General features: G+C 41.5%; 1 protein-coding gene across 1 annotated transcript in view; it reads left to right on the top strand.

Moving 5' to 3' along the window:
• Window positions 1–20,504, top strand: part of blnk (B cell linker) — a 60,991-nt gene that overhangs the window by 18,193 nt on the left and 22,294 nt on the right. Inside the window, exon 3 of the mRNA XM_021316339.2 lies at window positions 16,028–16,074. Within this exon, the coding sequence (XP_021172014.2) occupies window positions 16,028–16,074 (47 nt within the window). The remainder of the gene's footprint in view (window positions 1–16,027; window positions 16,075–20,504) is intronic.

Raw genomic sequence — 20,504 nt, 5'->3', positions numbered from 1 at the left:
TGGCTGCAGGAGGAAACAAGCTGACAGAAAACACGTGGAAAGGAACAGACACTAAACCAACCCTAGAACATAAATAACCATGAAGAAACAAACCTAAGACAGAAGATAAACTAAGAATAAACAGAGCACAGAAGGGAGATCAGAACTAATACAAAGACCGGATAAACTAAAACAGTACATAAGCTGAAGAATCCAAAACAAGACCTGAGGTGGAAGAGAGGAACAACTGATCAAATAATAAACATAAACCAAAACAAAACCCAGATTATGACAAGATGGTAATAGCGGATCTGCCTCCCCTGGATGATGTCACAGCTAACAGAACACCAGACCAGGTGTACCTTCTATGAAGAGAAATAAGACACAAAGTTAACAAAAAGTTAACAAAAAGAACAAAAAGTTAAAAGTTGAAATGACAACAATGCAGATCGGAGAAAAGTAGGAGAAATCAGCAGAGTGAGAGAAATAGGCCCTGATGTCTTCCAGTAGCCTAAGCCTATAGCAGCATAACTATAGAGATAGCTCAGGGTAAGATGAGCCACTCTAACTATAAGCTTTGTCAAAAAGGAAAGTTTTAAGATTAGTCTTAAAAGTAGACAGGGTGTCTGCCTCACGGACCAAAACTGGGAGTTGGTTCCACAGGAGAGGAGCCTGATAGCTAAAGGATCTGCCTCCCATTCTACTTTTAGAGACTCTAGGAACCACCAGCAGACCTGCAGTCTGAGAGCGAAGTGCTCTGTTAGGAACATACGGGGTAATCAGAGCTCTGATATATAATGGAGCTTGATTATTAAGGGCTTTATACGTGTGTAAGAGATTATGGGATTACAGAGACTGGACTGCAAAGTTGGTTGTTATGGTAATTACAGATAAACGGACACTGAAGGCCAGAGCCTGACATACTAAGACTGGACAGAATGGCAGATTAGGGGAAAATGTGTCAGTGAGGACACGTCTGCATCACTGCATGATCTTCTCCACCAATGTGGTGAACGGAACGCTGATATCATACTGTGCCCACCCCTGAATGGGTGGACACATGCTTCCTATTTAAGGTCTGTGTGTGAGAACAAACGAAGTTATCTGGTACCGGTTGTGTTGTGTTGTTATGAGGACCCAGTACTGAAACTGTAAACATTCCTCTGTATTTTAGATTAAATATGGTAAAATATAGTTACAGTTTGAAGAGTCTTTTTATCACTACAGAAGTCTACAACAGAAACACCACATTACCAGATAAAAGAAGCAGGTTAGGCCGTGAACAGACCTATAGTTTAACACGTGAGAAGGAGAATTTCAAATTATATTCTTGATTTAACAGGAAATTGAAGAAATATGATCAGAACTATGACAGCCCTTCCTTTCAGCACTATACTGTTTACTTCCAGATATATTGTAAGATTGCTTTTATTTGGGCAGACAGAATAATTTCTAATGAGTCTGTCTGCCTCTTGCTTTTACTGAAGTCCTTCTACACCAACATAACGTTCAGGTGTGATAGAAAAGCGAAAAAGGGAGAAACTGTTCAGCGTGCACATACTTTCATCGCAGCACTGTATAAACATTCAGGAGAAAAAGCCAGGTCTCTTGAGTGCTCATGGATTTGCACTGCTGGTCTCTGTTGCTGTTCTCCTGTACCGTTACTGTTGCTGCTGCTTATTCTCTCCTGAACTCCTTTCCCCGTGGAGGAGAGGTCTCTCTGGCTCTATCTGAATACCCTTATCAGTGCATCAACCCCCAAGACCACTCAGGTCTTCTGGCTCCATCCTGCTCTGCAGAACCAGAACCAGAACCAAACATGGAGAAGCAGCATTTAGTTCCTATGCTCCACTTATCTGGAACAAACTCCCAGAAAACTGTAAAAGTGCGGAAAGCCTGAGTTCCTTTAAATCAAGATTAAAAACTCATTTGTTTAGAATTGTTGTTTAGGACTGTTCTAGTTAAACTGTTTTACTGAAACATTATTAGTTCAAGTTTGTAGTCCAGCTGTTTTTAATGTTTGCTTTTAGTTTCTATTCTCCATTTTTATACATTTTATTCCTACTTGCTTTTATTCTGTTTTATTTTCCTATGTTTTAGTCATGTAAAGCATTTTGTATTGTCTCTGTACTGAAATGTGCTATACAAATAAATTTGCTTTGCCTTAATAATAGCTCCTAGCTCCTGTTCGTTGACCTTTCATGGGGTCAACAGTAAGAACTCTATCACGGGGAGGAAAGGAGCTTCGGACTGCTGTGCCGATTCCGGAGAGCCTTTAACTCCGACGTCATTACGTGACAGAAACGGAGATGGATAATGCGAGTCAAATCCGGGCCTACGGCCTTCAGAAAATGAACTACAAAGTGTGCGCTCTCTTCTCTCCGGCCATTTTCAGGGATGCAAAGGATTGTTGGATTCCTTACATCCCCTTAGCGCTGGTAAGGGACATTGTGAGGTTCCTAGGCTAAACTAGCCGTGAGAGGAAGCATAAAGGCTTTATTCCTGCCTCCTGCACTATTCGGACGGCACTTATCGTGGCGACTGCTGACGCCCTATCGCTTTGGCTAAATAGTCCTTACTCTATAAGGGTATTCGGATGGAGCCTCCTTTTTGCCTTTCAGGGAGGTCGTCCCGCTCCGGCCGTCTCAATTGTAGTGTCCTTGGGCAAGACACTTCACCCTAATTGCCTGTTGGCAGTAGTCAGAGTATGTTTGGCAGCCAAGCTTCTGTCAGTCTACCCCAGGGCAGCTGTGGCTACTAACATAGCTCACCACCGTCAGGGTGTGTATATGTGTGTGAATGGGTGAATGACTGACTAGTGTAAGGCGCTCTTGGGTCATTGGACTTGAAAGCACTATACAAGTACGAGCCATTTACCATTTTACCATTTCTGCTCCTCCTCAATACTTTTCCTCGCCACAGGTTTCTCAAGTCACCAGATGTTCCTCATTCATGGGTAATCAACAGGGTGAAGTGAAAAAAGGGAAAGGCTTGCATGGCAGAGAATAAAAACACAAGCATGCAACAGCTACACAGGTTCACGGTATGACTCCTTTATATACAAGAAAATATATTTCTGAATGTACCCCAGGGGCCCCAATTCTCATCTTTATAGAGGATTTAAGTTCTTCCACCTTGAAAAAAAAACAGTCCCAACAAGTGATTAATTGGCCAAATTTAATATGACGTTAGTACTGATGATTGTTTAGGAGCATTTTAAAGAAACAGCAGGAGTTAGCCTCTTGCTTTCCCTGTCAGTAAATCAGGTAGAACGAAAAGGTGTGAAAATACAGTGTTATTGTGAATACCACCGCACGGTTGAGGATGACAGCCAGTCAGCGCAGTGAAGATAAAGGTAATCTCTCTTTTTGAAGTCAGATTTGCTCACACGGGTAGACAAGGTAAAAAGAAAAAATACATGTAGCAGATCAAAGAAGTGTCACCCAGTATCTCTGGGATGCTGCCGGTGTTTGGCAGCTTTGCAAAGAAGTCACTTTTTTAGCTTTTGTGTATCACGACAACAGCACAAACAAAGGCCAGTCAGAAGAGGACAGCCCATGTATACATCTACAGCAACACATTAAATAAAAGTAGTACACGATATATTGGTGGTTGTCTCAAGTATCCAGTTTACATGAAAGGTCTTTCAAAACTTAAACAGCCTATCTGTTAGAAGCCTTAACGGATTAGCTGAGGATAAAATCCAATTTTATCCTCACTAGATGCAGTCTGGGACAACACAGTGATGGGAGGGGAAAAAGGCAAAAACAGACCAAATGTTGGAGTTATGAAGGAAAAGAAAACACCTCACCCAGGAATTAGCTTGTCACATCTGTAATTCTGGAACATTTCAAGCCGACCTGTGAACATGCTGAGGCCTCCCAGCTAATGGCAGTCAGGAGACCCGCTGCAGCTGCTGTGAAACAACCAGAGGTAATATTGCGGGCATGTAGCAGAGAAGCTGTTCTGTCCGTGGCCAAATTAAACTCATTTTTAGCACACACAAAAAAAAAAAAAAAACCCCGCTCAAACAAACCTGTCAAGGGCAGCAGCGGCGTTGCTGGCTGGCTGTCATTTGAGCAGCAGGCCACACATGACCAGAAACAGCGGCGGCGTCACGTGCGCCTGGTTCTGGTTGAAACCGAGATTTCACACAACACTTTTTCACACACTTGTCCAGAAGTCGGGCCGGCATGAAAACACATGCAGGTGCAATGCTTATCACTGCTACCAATCCAGGTTTCTCTTGTTTTAATCTAGTGTTGAAACTTCAAAAAAAAAAAATAAAAAATTTGCTAAGACGTTTGTAATGGTAGGAATATTATTTGTGTTAGCTATAGCTGTTGTTTTGTTAACTAATCAACCAAAATAAAAATTAAAAACCTGCTTTATTGGCCAAAAATGTGTGCACATACAAATTTGACCTCGGTTTCACAGTCTTGCAGGGTACAGACATTATATATTATACATTATATTAAATATATGAAGTTTAGAGGAAATACATGCAGTATGTTTAGATAGATAGATAGATAGATAGATAGATAGATAGATAGATAGATAGATAGATAGATAGATAGATAGATAGATAGATAGATAGATAGATAGATAGATAGATAGATAGATAGATAGATAGATAGATAGATAGATAGATAGATAGATAGATAATTCTTATAATGTTTTTATCTATTTTAGTTGAAACTTGTATGTAATACATCAGAAACCAGATACAACAATCTTAGTAAAATGGTACAAAATGAAGCTTACATGATTTGGGTACTTATCAGAACAATATATGGCAGTAATTTCACATACAATATATAAGACTGGCCAATGATCAGTGAGACTAAATTACTGCAAGAAACATAGAAAATACTTGCTGTGTCGTGGATGTAAGTCGTGCCTAAACTGCAACCAAATCCGATGATAAAGGTACAAGTAAATAAATGAGTATACAAAATATTATACATTAATTAAATAAAGGATTGCCTATTTTTTTTCTTCTTGCTGTCAGTAAAGACGCTTTTCTTTGTCCTCTCCCTCATAACCCCCCAGCCCCCCCCAACTCACTGCCTCCACTGCGCTTTCCTTTGCTCCGCTGCGATTCTGCTTGCTTTCTGTTTTTCTTGTAGCTTTCGGAAAAAGTTGGACGAAACTATTTTAGATCACAGACCCCCAAGGATTTACTTCGTTTGTTTTTATTACAATGAAACAAAAGAAGCCTATGAATATAAACAGTTAGGCCTGCTTCATTTTGGTTGTAGCTCTTAGAAAAGTTGGACAAAACTATTTTAGATCAGAGACCCTGAAGGATTTACTTGATTTTTAAGGACAGATTTTTTTTGTCTACTTTAGTATTTTAGATCAGTGACTCGATGTTTTTTTTTTTTTTTGTTTGTGTGTAGCACTTTGAATAGTCTCATTACTGAAAGGTGCTATTTATATAAACTTGCCTTAACATGCTAACTTTTGTATTTTTGCCCAATATTTTGATTAAAATCAGAGGAAGCCGGAGTACCCAGAGAAAACGCACGCAGGCACAGGGAGAACATGCAAACTGCATGCAGAAAGACCCCAGGCTGGGATTTGAACCCAAAGGCATCAGTTCTAATGTGCAGTCCCTAGAACAGAACCTATTATAGTTCTTTTTTTTTACCTGGAAACTGGAAAATTATACTTTTAAATACAAATATTTTGTATTATAACACGTTAAAACCTCAAATACAGATGGCTTCCAAAGATATATTTTTTTAGCTTCTTATTATCTCCAACAAGCAGAAAATAATTCCAGTATCGTCTTTGGTGTCACACTTTTGTTACCTTACACAAAAGTGTTAAAAAGGAGTTCAAAGGAGCTACTTCTCTGGATCAGTGCTAATAGACATATTTAAGTCTAGTTTCTCGTATGCTGCTGTTTTAAAATGAGATGATTAGAGTAAATCAGCAGTCTTTTTGTTGGCCACAGAAAATGCATCAGGAGTATTTATAGACTCTCCTTTGTTTAAACCAAGTGGAACAAGAGATTAAATATCCATCCATCAATCCATCTATCCATCCATCCATTAATCCCTCAATATATCCATCCATCCATTCATTATTCATCAACCTATCCATCAGTCCATCCATCCATCCATCACCCATTAATCCATCAATATATTAATCAACCCATTCATTATTTATCACTCCATCCATACATTCATACATCTACTGTCAGTCTATCTGTCCATTCATTATAAATTCAGCCACCCATGCATCATTTATTAATCCATCAGTCCATCCATCCATCTATCCATCCATCATCCATCCATCCGTCTATACATCCATCCATCCATCCATCCATCCATCATCCATCATCTATCCATCCATCCATCCATCCATCTATACATCCATCCATCCATCCATCCATCCATCCATCAGTCCATCCATCCATACATACATACATACATACATCATCCATCCTTCCATCCATCCATCATCCATCATCTATCCATCCATCCATACATCCATCAGTCCATCCATCCATCAGTCCATAACTCCATCCATCCATCCATCCATCCATCCATCCATCCATCCATCATCTATCCATCCATCCATACATACTGTAATGAAGATGCCTTCATTACTGGGACTGTTTTTAGGAAAAGTAACTGGTATTGCACTTTAAGAATACTTTTGCACTGTAAACTTGCACCTTAATTAGCACTTTGTTTTGCACAGCACTTTAAGCATGACTTTGCACAGAAATAACCATTTGCACACAAGAAGTTTTAACTATTTATTGAATATTTATTGGATATTTTAATAATTAGCATGTAGCCTTTTGTTCAGGTTCTGCACAGCTGCTCCTCATTGGGAAATGGTGTGGGCTCTGTGAAAAGAAGAATTGTTATTTAGAGCTAAGGTCTACTGTCAGGAAACTTAAGCAAATGGTGGTGTAGAATCTGTGAGAAGTGTGAGACTAAACAAAGTGTTAGAAGTTGGTGACTTACCTGTTTTCTATGTCCTCTCCAGGGTGTTTGGACAAATGCTTCCCCAGGGGTCCAGACACCATTTATAGGTTCCGGGAGAGACCATGGGAAAAGCAGGGGGGAACTTTTGCACATTTGTTTTAAGGGTTTTTTAGGTGTGGGTTTAAAAGATAAAATATTTATAAAAAATAGGTGGGTATGTGTATTTGTATTATGTAAATATTGTATTTTATAGGTAAAGTTAATAGTAAATTGTTTAGTGCAGAATGGTTTGACCCTTAATCAGCAGAGGGTATTTAAGGCAGTGATTGTGTCTGTAAAACAAGTTGGTTGTTGGTTGGTTGGCAGAGTGAATGCTGCTACCAACAAATAAATGTATTGCTGCTTCCACATACTGCCACTTGGTCATCATTCCTGCTGAAACTCCAGCCTCAAAAGGCCACGAACCGACAAGTGGTGTCAGGAGTGGGATTTGCCACGCTCAGTGGGAAAATGATGACGAGAGGTGGAAAAAAGCCAGGCCAAGAGGAGGTGCCTGATGATGGAGTTGGAGCGTCAACTGATCTGGAAGCCATGACAGTAACCAACCCTGGGGACAAGTTGGAGGAGTTGGCAGTGCTGGTGAAATCTCTGGTGCATTCTCAAGCTGCCAGAGACCAGAAGTTGGAGAAGGACTTCGTTCGTCAGGAGCAAAGGTGGAAAAGCATGCAACACCAATTTCAACAAATTCAACTTCAAGTAAATTCTATACTTGACAAACCTGACCTATCAGAAGCACAACCTTCCCCCACCACATCTGAGGTCCATGAAGTTGATCGGGGTGACGTCCAGGTGGCCCATGGTTCCAGGTCCACAATGGAGCCAAAGTTTATTCCCTTATCCTTGGAGGACGACATTGAACATTTTCTGACAACGTTCGAGAGGATGGCCCAGGTGTGTCGTTGGTCCAGAGATGAGTGGGCGGTTCGCCTCGTCCCCCTATTGACAGGAAAAGCTCGCACAGCCTACGTTCTCATGGATATTGCAGACTCTGAGAACTATGACAAGGTGAAAGAAGCAATTCTAGCCAAGTATGAGATCACTGCTGACACGTATCGACGCCGCTTCAGATCCCTGAAGGTTGAACCAGGTGAGACGCCACGTGAACTTTATGTAAGACTGAAAGACTTGTTTTCAAGATGGGTTAAACCTGAAAAATCTACTGTGCAAGAAATATCTGAGCAGATAATTTTGGAGCAGTTTTTGAGAATGGTTAATCCAGAATTGGAGATTTGGATACGTGAGCGTGACCCGAAGACGGCAAAAGAAGCAGCCAGCCTTGCAGAGGTCTTCACATCCGCCAGGAAAGGGAGCAAGAGCACCTACTTTGGCCGAGAGACCCACTATGCCCAACCAAGTAAGTCCACTGGGGGTGAACAGGGCTCTGGTCAAGTTCAGCCTAGAAATATTTCAAGTTTAAGGCATCTCCCTTCCCAAAGACAGAATGTTAAGAAGTCATTTTTCAAATCCTCAGTCCAAGATGTAAGATGTTATAACTGTAATAATTTTGGCCATACACAACACTTTTGCCCTATCCTTAAATCAAAGCCCTCACTTTTGTGTTCAGTTCCAAGACCAGCTGGAGAGATGGCAGAAAAGAAAGTTTGCACTGTTCCAGTTCTGATTAATGGACAGAAGGAAGAAGCTTTACTTGATTCTGGGTGCTTCCAGTCTCTGGTGCATAAGAGTTTGATCTCAGAAGAGAAACTTAGTGGGGTGGGGGCTAAAATAAGTTGTGTACATGGAGATGAACACGTTTATCCTACAGCTGAGGTGTATTTGACAGTGGGAGGTCAAACATACCTGGTACAGGTAGCTGTAGTTCCCTCTTTACCATATTCAGTTATTCTTGGAAATGATATCCCCACTCTCTTTGACCTTCTACACCAGTTAGAGTATGATACCCAAGGGTTCAGTGACACAAACTCGCAGATTTCAGTGGATAAAACTCAAGGGCTAGCTGGGGGACACCTAAAACACTGTCATGTAATAACAAGAGCACAAAGTGCAAGGGGAGATCTTGAAGAGCTGCCTTTTTTTGGTGAATCTCTGGAAGCAGAGCTGGGAAAGACAAAGAAGTCTAGAGCTCAGAAAAGAAGGGATAAGTTTAAAGGTGCAGGTAGTGAGGGGACAGCACAGTTGGCTAAACCATCCAACCTCTTTGATTTTGACATTCCCTCAGATATAGGGGCACTCCAGAAGGAGGATCCTACTCTAAAGCCCTGGTTTGAAAAGGTGACAGGGGTGGAGGGAACTCCTCACGGCCAGGTAAACTTCCTGGAAGACACTGTTTTTGTAATTAAAGGGGGCATCTTGTATCAGAAGAGGGGAAAGTCAGAAGCTTTAGCCCTCCCACAGCAATTTAGACTTAAAGTTATGGAGCTGGGACATTCAATTCCCTGGGCAGGCCATATGGCTTTTCACAAGACACTGAGTAGAATCAGCAGGCGTTTTAGTTGGCCAGGAATGTATACTCAGATTTCTAAGTTTTGTAGCTCCTGTGAAAAGTGTCAGTTGACTTCAAGCAAGGGCGTGGCGCGAGCCCAGCTACAGCCACTGCCAATCATTGAAACACCTTTTGAAAGGCTAGGCATGGATATTGTGGGCCCATTAGAAAGGAGTTCTGCAGGTCATCGTTACATATTGGTAGTATGTGACTATGCTACTCGGTACCCTGAGGCCTTTCCACTCAAGTCCATTAAAGCACGTCATGTCGCTAACTGTCTCCTGCAGCTTTTTTCTAGAGTAGGAATGCCGAGAGAAATTCTTACAGATTGTGGGACAAATTTTTTGTCCAAATTATTGCAGCAGGTTTACAAGTTGTTAGGGATTAAGGGACTTAAGACCACCCCTTATCACCCCCAAACGGACGGGCTAGTGGAGAGATATAATCAGACTCTCAAAAATATGCTACGCAAGTTTGTTTCTGACACCGGTACCGACTGGGACCAATGGCTTCCCTACCTGTTATTTGCTTATCGGGAGGTTCCACAGGTTTCCACAGGCTTTTCACCCTTTGAACTTTTGTATGGGCGTCAAGTGAGAGGCCCACTGGATCTGCTGAAGGACTGCTGGGAAGACCCCAAGTCAGACGGTGAAAATATTGCAGCATATGTCATCAATATGAGAGAGAGATTGCAGGAGATGGCATCATTTGCACAGGATAACATGAGAGCAGCTCAACTACACCAAAAGACCTGGTATGACCAGAAGGCCAGAGACCGGGTTTTCCTTCCGGGACAGAAGGTACTGTTACTACTTCCTACCAGTGACAACAAGCTGCTGACACAATGGCATGGACCATATGAGATCACTAGACAAGTGAGTAAAGTCGTGTATGAACTGTACATGCCAGAAAGAGCTAAGAAGTATCAGACATTTCATGTCAACCTGTTAAAGGAGTTTCATAGCCAACAGGAGCCTGTGCACCAAGGGTTATTTGTGCGTGCAGTTAAGGATGAGGAGGTGACTGAGAAATTTTTCCCAACTAGCACGTCAGATTGTGCTTCAGTTGACCTGTCTCATTTGTCCCTAATGGAGCAGGGCACCATAAAACCTCTCTTGGATCCTCAGCTCTTTCGAGAAACTCCAGGATTCGCGTCACTGGTTCAACACAAGATTCGGCTGAAGGAGGATGCACCAAGCCGTCAAAGGAGTTATCGTATCCCAGAGCGGTTGGTGCCAGTGTTGGAAAAAGAACTAAAACTGATGATGGATTTGGGAATAATTGAGGAGTCCACTAGTGAGTGGTGCAGCCCAATTGTGCTGGTCCCAAAGAAAGATGGCTCCCTGAGGTTCTGTATTGATTTCAGATATTTAAATGCCATGTCCAACTTTGATCCTTACCCAATGCCCAGGGTTGATGACCTATTGGAGAGAGTTGGTTCAGCAAACTTCATCACGACTCTGGATCTGTGCAAAGGATACTGGCAAGTGGCTTTGGCACCAGAGGCGAGAGAGCTGACCGGGTTTAAAACACCTTTTGGTATGTACCAATTTAAAGTCATGCCATTTGGGCTTCAGGGTGCACCAGCAACATTTCAACGTTTGATGGATCATGTACTGAGAGATGTGTCAGCATTTTCTGCGGCATATTTGGATGACGTTGTGGTGTATAGCAAGTCTTGGGAGGAGCATGTGACTCATCTACAGGAGGTGCTACACTGCATCCGACTGGCTGGGCTGACGATTAACCCTAAAAAGTGTACCATAGCCCAGAGGGAAGTGGAGTACTTGGGCTTTGTCATTGGCTTTGGAAAGATAAAGCCTCAAGTTGGAAAGATGGAGACAATCCAGTCCTTCCCAGTTCCCACCACGAAGAAAAAGGTGAGAGGATTTCTGGGTTTGGTGGGCTGGTACAGGAAATTTATACCTTCTTTTGCAGAGAGATCAGCAGTACTGACTGACCTAACAAAGGGGTCAGCCCCCAACAAAGTGCGCTGGACAGAAGAATGTGATCAAGCATTTAAAGACCTCAAGAAAGCAGTATGTACACATCCAGTTCTACAAAGCCCAGACTTCAGCAAGCCATTCATCTTGCAAACAGATGCTTCAGGAGTGGGCCTTGGAGCTGTCCTTCAACAGGAGGTGGATGGTGAAAGACAACCAGTGGTGTTCTTGAGTCGGAAGCTGCTTGAGAGGGAGAGAAGATATTCAACGGTGGAAAAAGAATGCTTGGCCATGAAGTGGGCCATCGAAGCCCTGAGGTATTATCTTCTGGGACGTCATTTCATTCTGGAGACCGACCATCGAGCTCTTCAGTGGTTAAGACGTATGAGAGATGCCAATACCCGCATTGCAGGATGGTACCTGTCTCTGCAGCCTTTTGACTTCACGGTTCAGTATAAACCAGGGAAGGCTAATGTGGTTGCTGACTGTTTATCTAGAATAACAGAGGATTGAGATACTGTGCTTTGAAAAGAAGAGGAGGGAAATGTAATGAAGATGCCTTCATTACTGGGACTGTTTTTAGGAAAAGTAACTGGTATTGCACTTTAAGAATACTTTTGCACTGTAAACTTGCACCTTAATTAGCACTTTGTTTTGCACAGCACTTTAAGCATGACTTTGCACAGAAATAACCATTTGCACACAAGAAGTTTTAACTATTTATTGAATATTTATTGGATATTTTAATAATTAGCATGTAGCCTTTTGTTCAGGTTCTGCACAGCTGCTCCTCATTGGGAAATGGTGTGGGCTCTGTGAAAAGAAGAATTGTTATTTAGAGCTAAGGTCTACTGTCAGGAAACTTAAGCAAATGGTGGTGTAGAATCTGTGAGAAGTGTGAGACTAAACAAAGTGTTAGAAGTTGGTGACTTACCTGTTTTCTATGTCCTCTCCAGGGTGTTTGGACAAATGCTTCCCCAGGGGTCCAGACACCATTTATAGGTTCCGGGAGAGACCATGGGAAAAGCAGGGGGGAACTTTTGCACATTTGTTTTAAGGGTTTTTTAGGTGTGGGTTTAAAAGATAAAATATTTATAAAAAATAGGTGGGTATGTGTATTTGTATTATGTAAATATTGTATTTTATAGGTAAAGTTAATAGTAAATTGTTTAGTGCAGAATGGTTTGACCCTTAATCAGCAGAGGGTATTTAAGGCAGTGATTGTGTCTGTAAAACAAGTTGGTTGTTGGTTGGTTGGCAGAGTGAATGCTGCTACCAACAAATAAATGTATTGCTGCTTCCACATACTGCCACTTGGTCATCATTCCTGCTGAAACTCCAGCCTCAAAAGGCCACGAACCGACACATACATACATCCATCCATACATCCATCAGTCCATAACTCCATCCATCCATCCATCCATACATCCATACATCCATCCATCCATCATCCATCCTTCCATCCATCCATCATCCATCATCTATCCATCCATCCATCCATACATCCATCAGTCCATCCATCCATCCATAACTCCATCCATCCATCCATCCATCATCCATCAGTCCATCCATCCATCCATAACTCCATCCATCCATCCATCCATCCATCATCCATCATCTATCCATCCATCCATACATACATACATCTATACATCCATACATCCATCAGTCCATAACTCCATCCATCCATCCATCCATCCATCCATCCATCCATCCATCCATCCATCCATCAGTCCATAACTCCATCCATCCATCCATCATCCATCCATCCTTCCATCTGCAACTTTCACTTTTCCAAGATTTTGTCCCAACTATAAGTGAAGCGAAGCCCAAACATCTCTTTCTCCACACTGACAGGTTTATTGTAATGCATCCTAAAGTGTTCTCGCCCCAGAAAGGATATATAATTGCTTCAAGAAAAACTGAAGTCTACCACGAGTCTCCTAATAATAGCCAGATTATGATGCTGTGATTAGTTGCCTGCCCTCGTCTTCCCACCCAGCAGGTGGTGGGCCCATGTGGAGCTCCAGCAGCTAAGGCTCAGCTACCAGGCACCCCCTAATAATTCAATAATATGTAGCTGGGGACACAACTCTAAGCTGCTTCATAATTCTGCGGCCCCACAGACTCAAACCCCTTGCAGCTGTGATGAAAACCTGTCCAAGATTTCCTCTGGTTAACGACTTCACACTGGATAGCAAACGGCGTGTAATTTAATCATTTATAAATGTACTTTGCAGAGACCCAAAGCCTCACGAAACGCAGCCCTCAGGAGAAGCCGCGTTAAGGTGGCGATGCTGAGAAAGTGCTTTCTGCAACATCCAAACGAGAAGAACCGATGCTGTGAAGGACTACATGGAGGCGTTTTTTCTGGTCACGTACCGGACTGGATGTTACCTGGAGAAGCACCATAAGAATTAAAATGAAGCTGAATGTGCAGACTCCGGGTCTGTGGAGCAAAAGAGAAGCTGCCGTGTTTCATTTAAACAAGCACAGACACTCCTATAAATAATTCAAGCTCGGAGTAGCACCTGAGTATCCACCGGGGTAGACTATTTGATATTTTATTCTGTGTCAAAAGGCTAAGTCTGATTTCATACGGATGCTTTTTGCTCTCCTGTAAGCCGGCGTGATGATTAAGTGTGTTTCTCTGAGGCCAAGGTTCAGTCCTTTGAACGAGGTAAAGCCTTTCATATTAAGTTATCTCCCTCTCTGATTTACAAAAGATTAAATCACAAGCTTTGCCTAAAGGGCTCCCAGCTATGCCATGGGCTTATTCCTAGAGGTAATACATCCTTTTTGTTGCCCCTCTTCTGCCATATCAACACACTGAGGCGGGGCGAGCTGCTTTGCAAAGCTTTTCTACGTGAAATATGCCATAATATCTTCAAACAGCTTTGATAGAAAGGCCTATAGAATAAGCTTTGTGCATTTAAATGCTCACATTGGCCCGTTTCTACATCATCAACATCTATACTGTGTTTACCGTGTATCTCACGCATAGCCATCCTGGGACGAACTCTCCCGCCGTTGCTAATCCCTCTGACTTAAATGCGAACTCTTTCAGAAATCTGCTGTCATGGGTCTTCATCACGTTACGGCAATTTTGAAACGGAGGCGACTTAGAGCGAATAACGACCTGGAGCCATGCATTATGAATGAAGAGGGGAATACATAATTTAGCAGCGCTTGTTGCATAATTTATGCTAATCATTTTTCCTTTCATTTAGGAATGACAATTACCTTTCTGCAACAACACACATGTTGAAATGGGACAAAAATAAAGTACAGTATAATAGGCAGGTAAACTCACTTTTAATGTTTGATCGTGTTTTTACTAGATACATTCAGTGTTACTAATTGAAAGGGTAAAACACCCCCTATTTGAAATGATTTGCTTTGTTTGCTAAACACTATGTTCCCTTTGTGGTGATGTTTAACTATCTGACGTAGTTGCTGTATTAATCTAGTCTATAAAAGAATGACGTCATAGCTGGAAACGCAATGTTTGGAAGTGTCTGATCTGCAGACTTCCTATTTCCAATTAGCTTGCAATAAATGCAGGAAATGTTTACCTGAGTGCTGTTTGTGAAACGGCCTTCAGATATATGCTGCCATCTACTGTTTTTAAGGAGCTGATGCATTTGCTGTACGCCTGTCCAAGTTGGTGCAACTGAATCCTTCAAATGTAAATTTCAATCAATTAGCAAAATAAGTGCATATATATTCTATTTGTATTGACAGAGGGAGACTCGTTTATAAAATCATGCCCTCAAAAAAAGAGGAAAAAGCCTTAATGGGTCATCGTTAACGAAGCTGGCAGTTCATAGATTGCTGCATCCAGGCACGATTATGGAAAGCTGAGTGGAAGGAGACACTGTGGGAGTTTGGGGAGATTCACAAGGCATGGATTGCAGCTGGAGTAAAAGCTTTCAGAGTCACTGCACACAGATATATCCAGAACAGAGGCCAGGGTATCACATTTCCTGTGCTAAGCCACCCTTTCTGTGACCCCCAAAATAACAGCACCAGACACCTGTGATTTGTAAGAATAAAGTCATTTGTAAGAATAAAGTCAGAATAAAGTAATTTGTAAGGATAAAGTCATAATATTAGGGGAATAAAGTCATAATATTAGGGGAATAAAGTTAGAAAACTACAAAGATAGAGTCATATTTTTAAAATACCTTTTTTATTGCAGGAATGACTAAATCTTCTTAATATGTTAGCATCAAATTATCTCCCAAACCCATCTGGGGGGTCCTGACACCCACTTTGGGAACCCCTGCTTTAATAAGTTGACATCAGAAGCATAACTTGGGAGACATAGAAAAATATTGGTCCATGATTCAGTGTCCAAAGGTTTCTTTATGGATGAAAGTTAAACTTTATGTATTTTATTTGGAAATCAAGGTCCCAGAGTCTGGAGGAAGACTGGAAACAGAGTCCGCATCATTTTTGGTCCAGTGCAAAGTTTCCAGTCATTGACGATTGTTGAGACATGGTGTCTGCTGGTGTTGATTCACTATATTTTATCAAGTCCCAAGTCACCGCAGGCGTTTTACTGAAACATATTTCATTTTTGATTATTTTTCTCATTCCTCAAGACGCTCATGTAAGTTCTGTGTTTTTATTTCTATTTGGTGTTCTTACAGAATCTGACCGAGAGTGACTTCAGGAAGTTCAGCCTTCTTCAGCAGCCGTAAGTAACATTTTCATCGATGTAGAAATTAAAATAGGGATATAAACTCTCCCATAAAGTTGTACATTTCAGGATATTATAGTACAAAAAAAAGAAAGAAAGGAAAACGTCAGATTACTGGTGAGCAAATAAGTCGTCTGTCACAGGTTGAGTTTTGATTTGTGGACCAAAGTGCAGGCGAGAACTCAGGAGTCGCGTGTAGATAAATGATTATTCTAATGAACAAACAAGACTGCAGAGATGAGACCAGAACAGGGTGGAATGACAGAACTGGCTGAACTTATAGGGGCAGGAGCCAGAAGGAGCAGCAGGTGGAGCAGATTACACAGGTGAGAAGAGCAAAAAGGCAATTAAGTAGAACGTAAAGAAGGGTAGTGAGTTGGCAGGGGCAGAGCGAGAACTGAATCTAACAGGGAAACGTGAGAAGGGCCAGATGTAAGAGAAAAATCAAACCTAACCAAGGAAGCACAAGCAAAACATAACGATCTAACAGAAGTACCAAAATCACAACGAACAGAAGGTGAATAAAAGAAAGAATGAACTACTAAAATAACAGAGAACAGAAAACTGACCAACAGGAGCTGATTATGTAACACAGAACGATGCTAAAGTGCAAAACATAAACAGGCTGCAGGATCCCCAAGGAGCTGCAAGGAGTAATCAACCCCCTGGGGATCCTGACATCGTCAGAAAGCCAGTGGCAGCTCCGACTGAGTTTAGACGGAAACCATGTTCATCTTGACTTAATTCTTATTTTCATTTAAATCAGGAGGGTATGTAACAACTAGATGGCGCTAATAAAATGCGCTTTAGAAACTCCTCCTCTGCAAGGGTGGCAACTTCTATAAAAACAGAATATCTAAAGCAGTCATGTTTGTTGCCTCGATGTCAAAAGGTAAAAAAAAAAATCAAATAAAATGAGCCAATGTTTCATCCTTTCTAAAAACCAAATCATACGGTTTATTCAATTATACACAATTCACTGGACGGTTAAAGGTCAGATCGTTTAATGCACAGAGAAACTGCAAAATACCTCAGCGACGCCATGACAGTTGTTTGGAAAGTTAAAATGAGCCACACAGCTTCTGCAGCAAGGTCGTCTGACCAGATTGGCCATGATGCACAGCCCCAAACATAACACATCAGCACAAATGCCTCACACCAGCTTTCAAACACGCCCCTGGAAATGAATTAGGTTCATTTTCCAGCCACACCATACCCTGTGGTCGACCATAAACTCCTCTGAGTGTCAGAGGTGAAGCTTTCTGTCAGAAACAATGATCACAAACACAGCAACAAAGCTACAACACAATGAATTTTTTTAAAAATAGAATAAAACAGTCAACATGTTTGCAACCTTTAATGAACAGAAAGTTATATTTTTACCTTCCCTGCAGCTCATTCTAACAGCTAATAGACAGCAGACCTACCATTGACCCATAAAGCATAAAAAAAAATCCACCTCACACAAAACAGAGCTGTTTCTACACAGAACAACTTATTTAGTTGATGTGACGCGAGCGCCATGATGCACGGTCACACGATTTGCTCACATTTCCCCCGTTGCTTCAGTGAAACGTACCAAAGATAACAACTTTAACAGACATGAAAAGACATGAAATGATGAGCCCACATAAACAAGGTGATTCCCAGAAGGCTATACGTTAGAAACATGGCCCCTCCCACCAAAGCTCTAAACTTTCAGACTCTGGGTTCCCTGGAAATACGATGGAAAGTTCAGACACGGCGAGCATTGCGTCGCCACGTGTGTGTTTACAATTCTGCAGCAGCTGGTTTGATGACAGACAGACGGACAGACGGACAAGATGTATTATGCCTGGCTGCACATGCATTTTTCTCTGAATGCGTTTCTTCATATTCATCATTTCATCTTCATATTCTACTGTGCATATTGGCTAGCCAGGTGGAGGCCACCGATAATGTTGGGACAACACAAAAAAAAACAAAAAAACATCAAAAGCTAAATTAAGAATAATACAAATGCATCGTTATTAAACTTTTGTTTATACAGATCTCACTGAGTGTTTACAAGGGTTCTCGTTTACAAGAGAGGCCTGTTAGCACAAAACCTGCACAGAACAACACAATACTTACTAAAATACAGCGTCACAATGTTTAAAATACAAAATAGTTCGGACAAAAGTTAATTAAAATGTAAGAACAAGAGCAAGAGCTTTCTGACATTGTTGCAAGGTGTTGTTTTGTTTTTATAAACGAGTAATAAAACCCCCCAGAGAAATTTGATCCGGCAGTTTCAGTTCCTGTCGAGGATGCTTCCGGGCAAAAGACTGTTTTTCTCAACTCTGTACGGAGCGAGGGAACAAAGAGAGGAATTAGATCCTGAGATCGTGGACTTTAACTGGTGTCTAGGTGGCATGTAAGAAAATAATAATAATAATAATAATAATAATAATAATAATAATAATAATAAAATATCTGCAGAGAAACAGTAGTCACCAGCTAACTAAAGAATGCAAGGTGCATTAAATTAATACATAAATGAATGTAAAAGTCAAGTCATACCCATAAACATGTTTATACAGCATCTCTTTCATATTGTGAAGCCAAAAGGTTGCAGAGGTGTGTCAGAAGAATAACAGAGATCGTGCTCATCTCACCACATCCTGTCCCACTGAGAGGATGATTGGATGATTCTGGGGTACTTGTCATTTTCTATTTACAATAAAAAATGATTCTCCACTACAGAGTACCTGGTTGAAGCTATTAAACCTTTACACATTTTATCACATCACAATCTCACATCAGTGTGCATTAAACACAATATGTACAACAAACTGGTTTCAGAAGTCACCTACCTTAGGACACTGAGTCCACCTGTGTATGACCTAAGCTCTGTGTGAATCCACATCTTCTGTGAGGGCCTCAGAGGTTTGTTAGGCAACATTGATGAACACGAATACAGCAGATGGGTCAGAGGTAAAGTGTTGGAAAGGTTTAAAGTATGTTTAGGTTATAAAACAGTGGAAACAAGAAGTAAAGACAGCAAACAGGCTTAAATTGTAATGATCAGAGGCAGGGGACCCAGAATTCAGCCAGACCAGCAGAGGTTTCTTTAAAAGGAAGGATTTTAATAACAGAAATCAAAAACAGAGACAAAATCCCAAAAAAAAACCTGTTGTAACAAAAATGGCAGAAAAACAAACAGTCCAGTTGTGCAGGCAGGGCAGGAACAGACAGAACAGGATGGCTCAGGTTACTGGAGACAAAGGGGGTCAAAAATCCAAAAGCAAATCATAAACAGACTCTTGCAGAAGGAGACTCACCCATAACTCAACAAGACGACCTGGCACTGATGTCTGGTCTCGACTGTTTATATGGAGGAGGAAAGCAGGTGAAACCGGTCAGAGATGATTGCCACAGGGGTGGAGTAAGGCAGGTGTGTAGAGTAAGTAATTAAAACAGACATCAGTGCAGAGGATCAAAACAAGAAATAAACCAGAAACCAAAGCTAAAAAGCTGACAGGACAAGTGGACAGAAACTTACTAAGAAACAAAATCACTCTAAAGTAAAAACCTAAAACAGAAAATAAAGCTAAGACTAAAACAAATGACAAAACAGGATAAACTAACAGTAAATAAAAACCCAGACAGGACACAAACTCAAAGCAAGCAGAAAACCTAAAGCAGGAGAGGAAAATGACTAAAAAATAAAACCAGAACAGAAACCAGAAAATTACATAAATTGGAGGCAATCAGACTTTCGCTCAATTTTCTGAAAATGTTTTCGACACCTATCCAGGAGTCTTTGCTCACACTTCTTGGGCAACCTGCAGTTGGAGTGCTGCTGTTTTTTAAGCACATGGAGGCCCATCCTCCTACCTCCACCTTTTACAAACACATTGCAAAACATCTTGCAACAATCTTGACTCCGCTGGATGGAAACACTCCACACCGCATACACAACTCCAGACCTCATTTCCAGACACCTGACACTGGCACCAGGTGAAACCATTGCTTCTTTTGTTGTCACCTCTCCTTCCGCCTGCATTCCTACAGCAGAGGCGGTGAACGCTGCCAGGGACCATCTGGAACATTGATGAACCACTAAAGGATCCAACCAATTTAACACCAAGCCCAACTTGTGACTTGTGGGACCACTGTCCATCAACTGCATAGTCCAAGTACAGAGACAGCTTTTACCGACAGAAACATGGGTGTGCCATGGGCGCCCCAGTGTCATCCATTGTGGCCAATTTGCACATGGAGGAGGTGGAGAGCACTTGGGTCGAGATCCAAACCAAAGAAGTCGAGGTATTCACCAACCACATCAACTCAGTGGACAGCAACATAAGGTTTACCAGCGACGACACCAAGAACATGGTGCCTTTTCTGGACTGTGTCGTACACATTGAGGAGGATGGGAGTCTCAAAACTGATGTTTACAGAAA

Source organism: Fundulus heteroclitus, chromosome 22 (assembly GCF_011125445.2).
Source record: "Fundulus heteroclitus isolate FHET01 chromosome 22, MU-UCD_Fhet_4.1, whole genome shotgun sequence".
Taxonomy (NCBI): domain Eukaryota; kingdom Metazoa; phylum Chordata; class Actinopteri; order Cyprinodontiformes; family Fundulidae; genus Fundulus; species Fundulus heteroclitus.
Note: the sequence above shows the minus strand (reverse complement) of the source record. Positions and strands in the feature narration are given on the sequence as shown.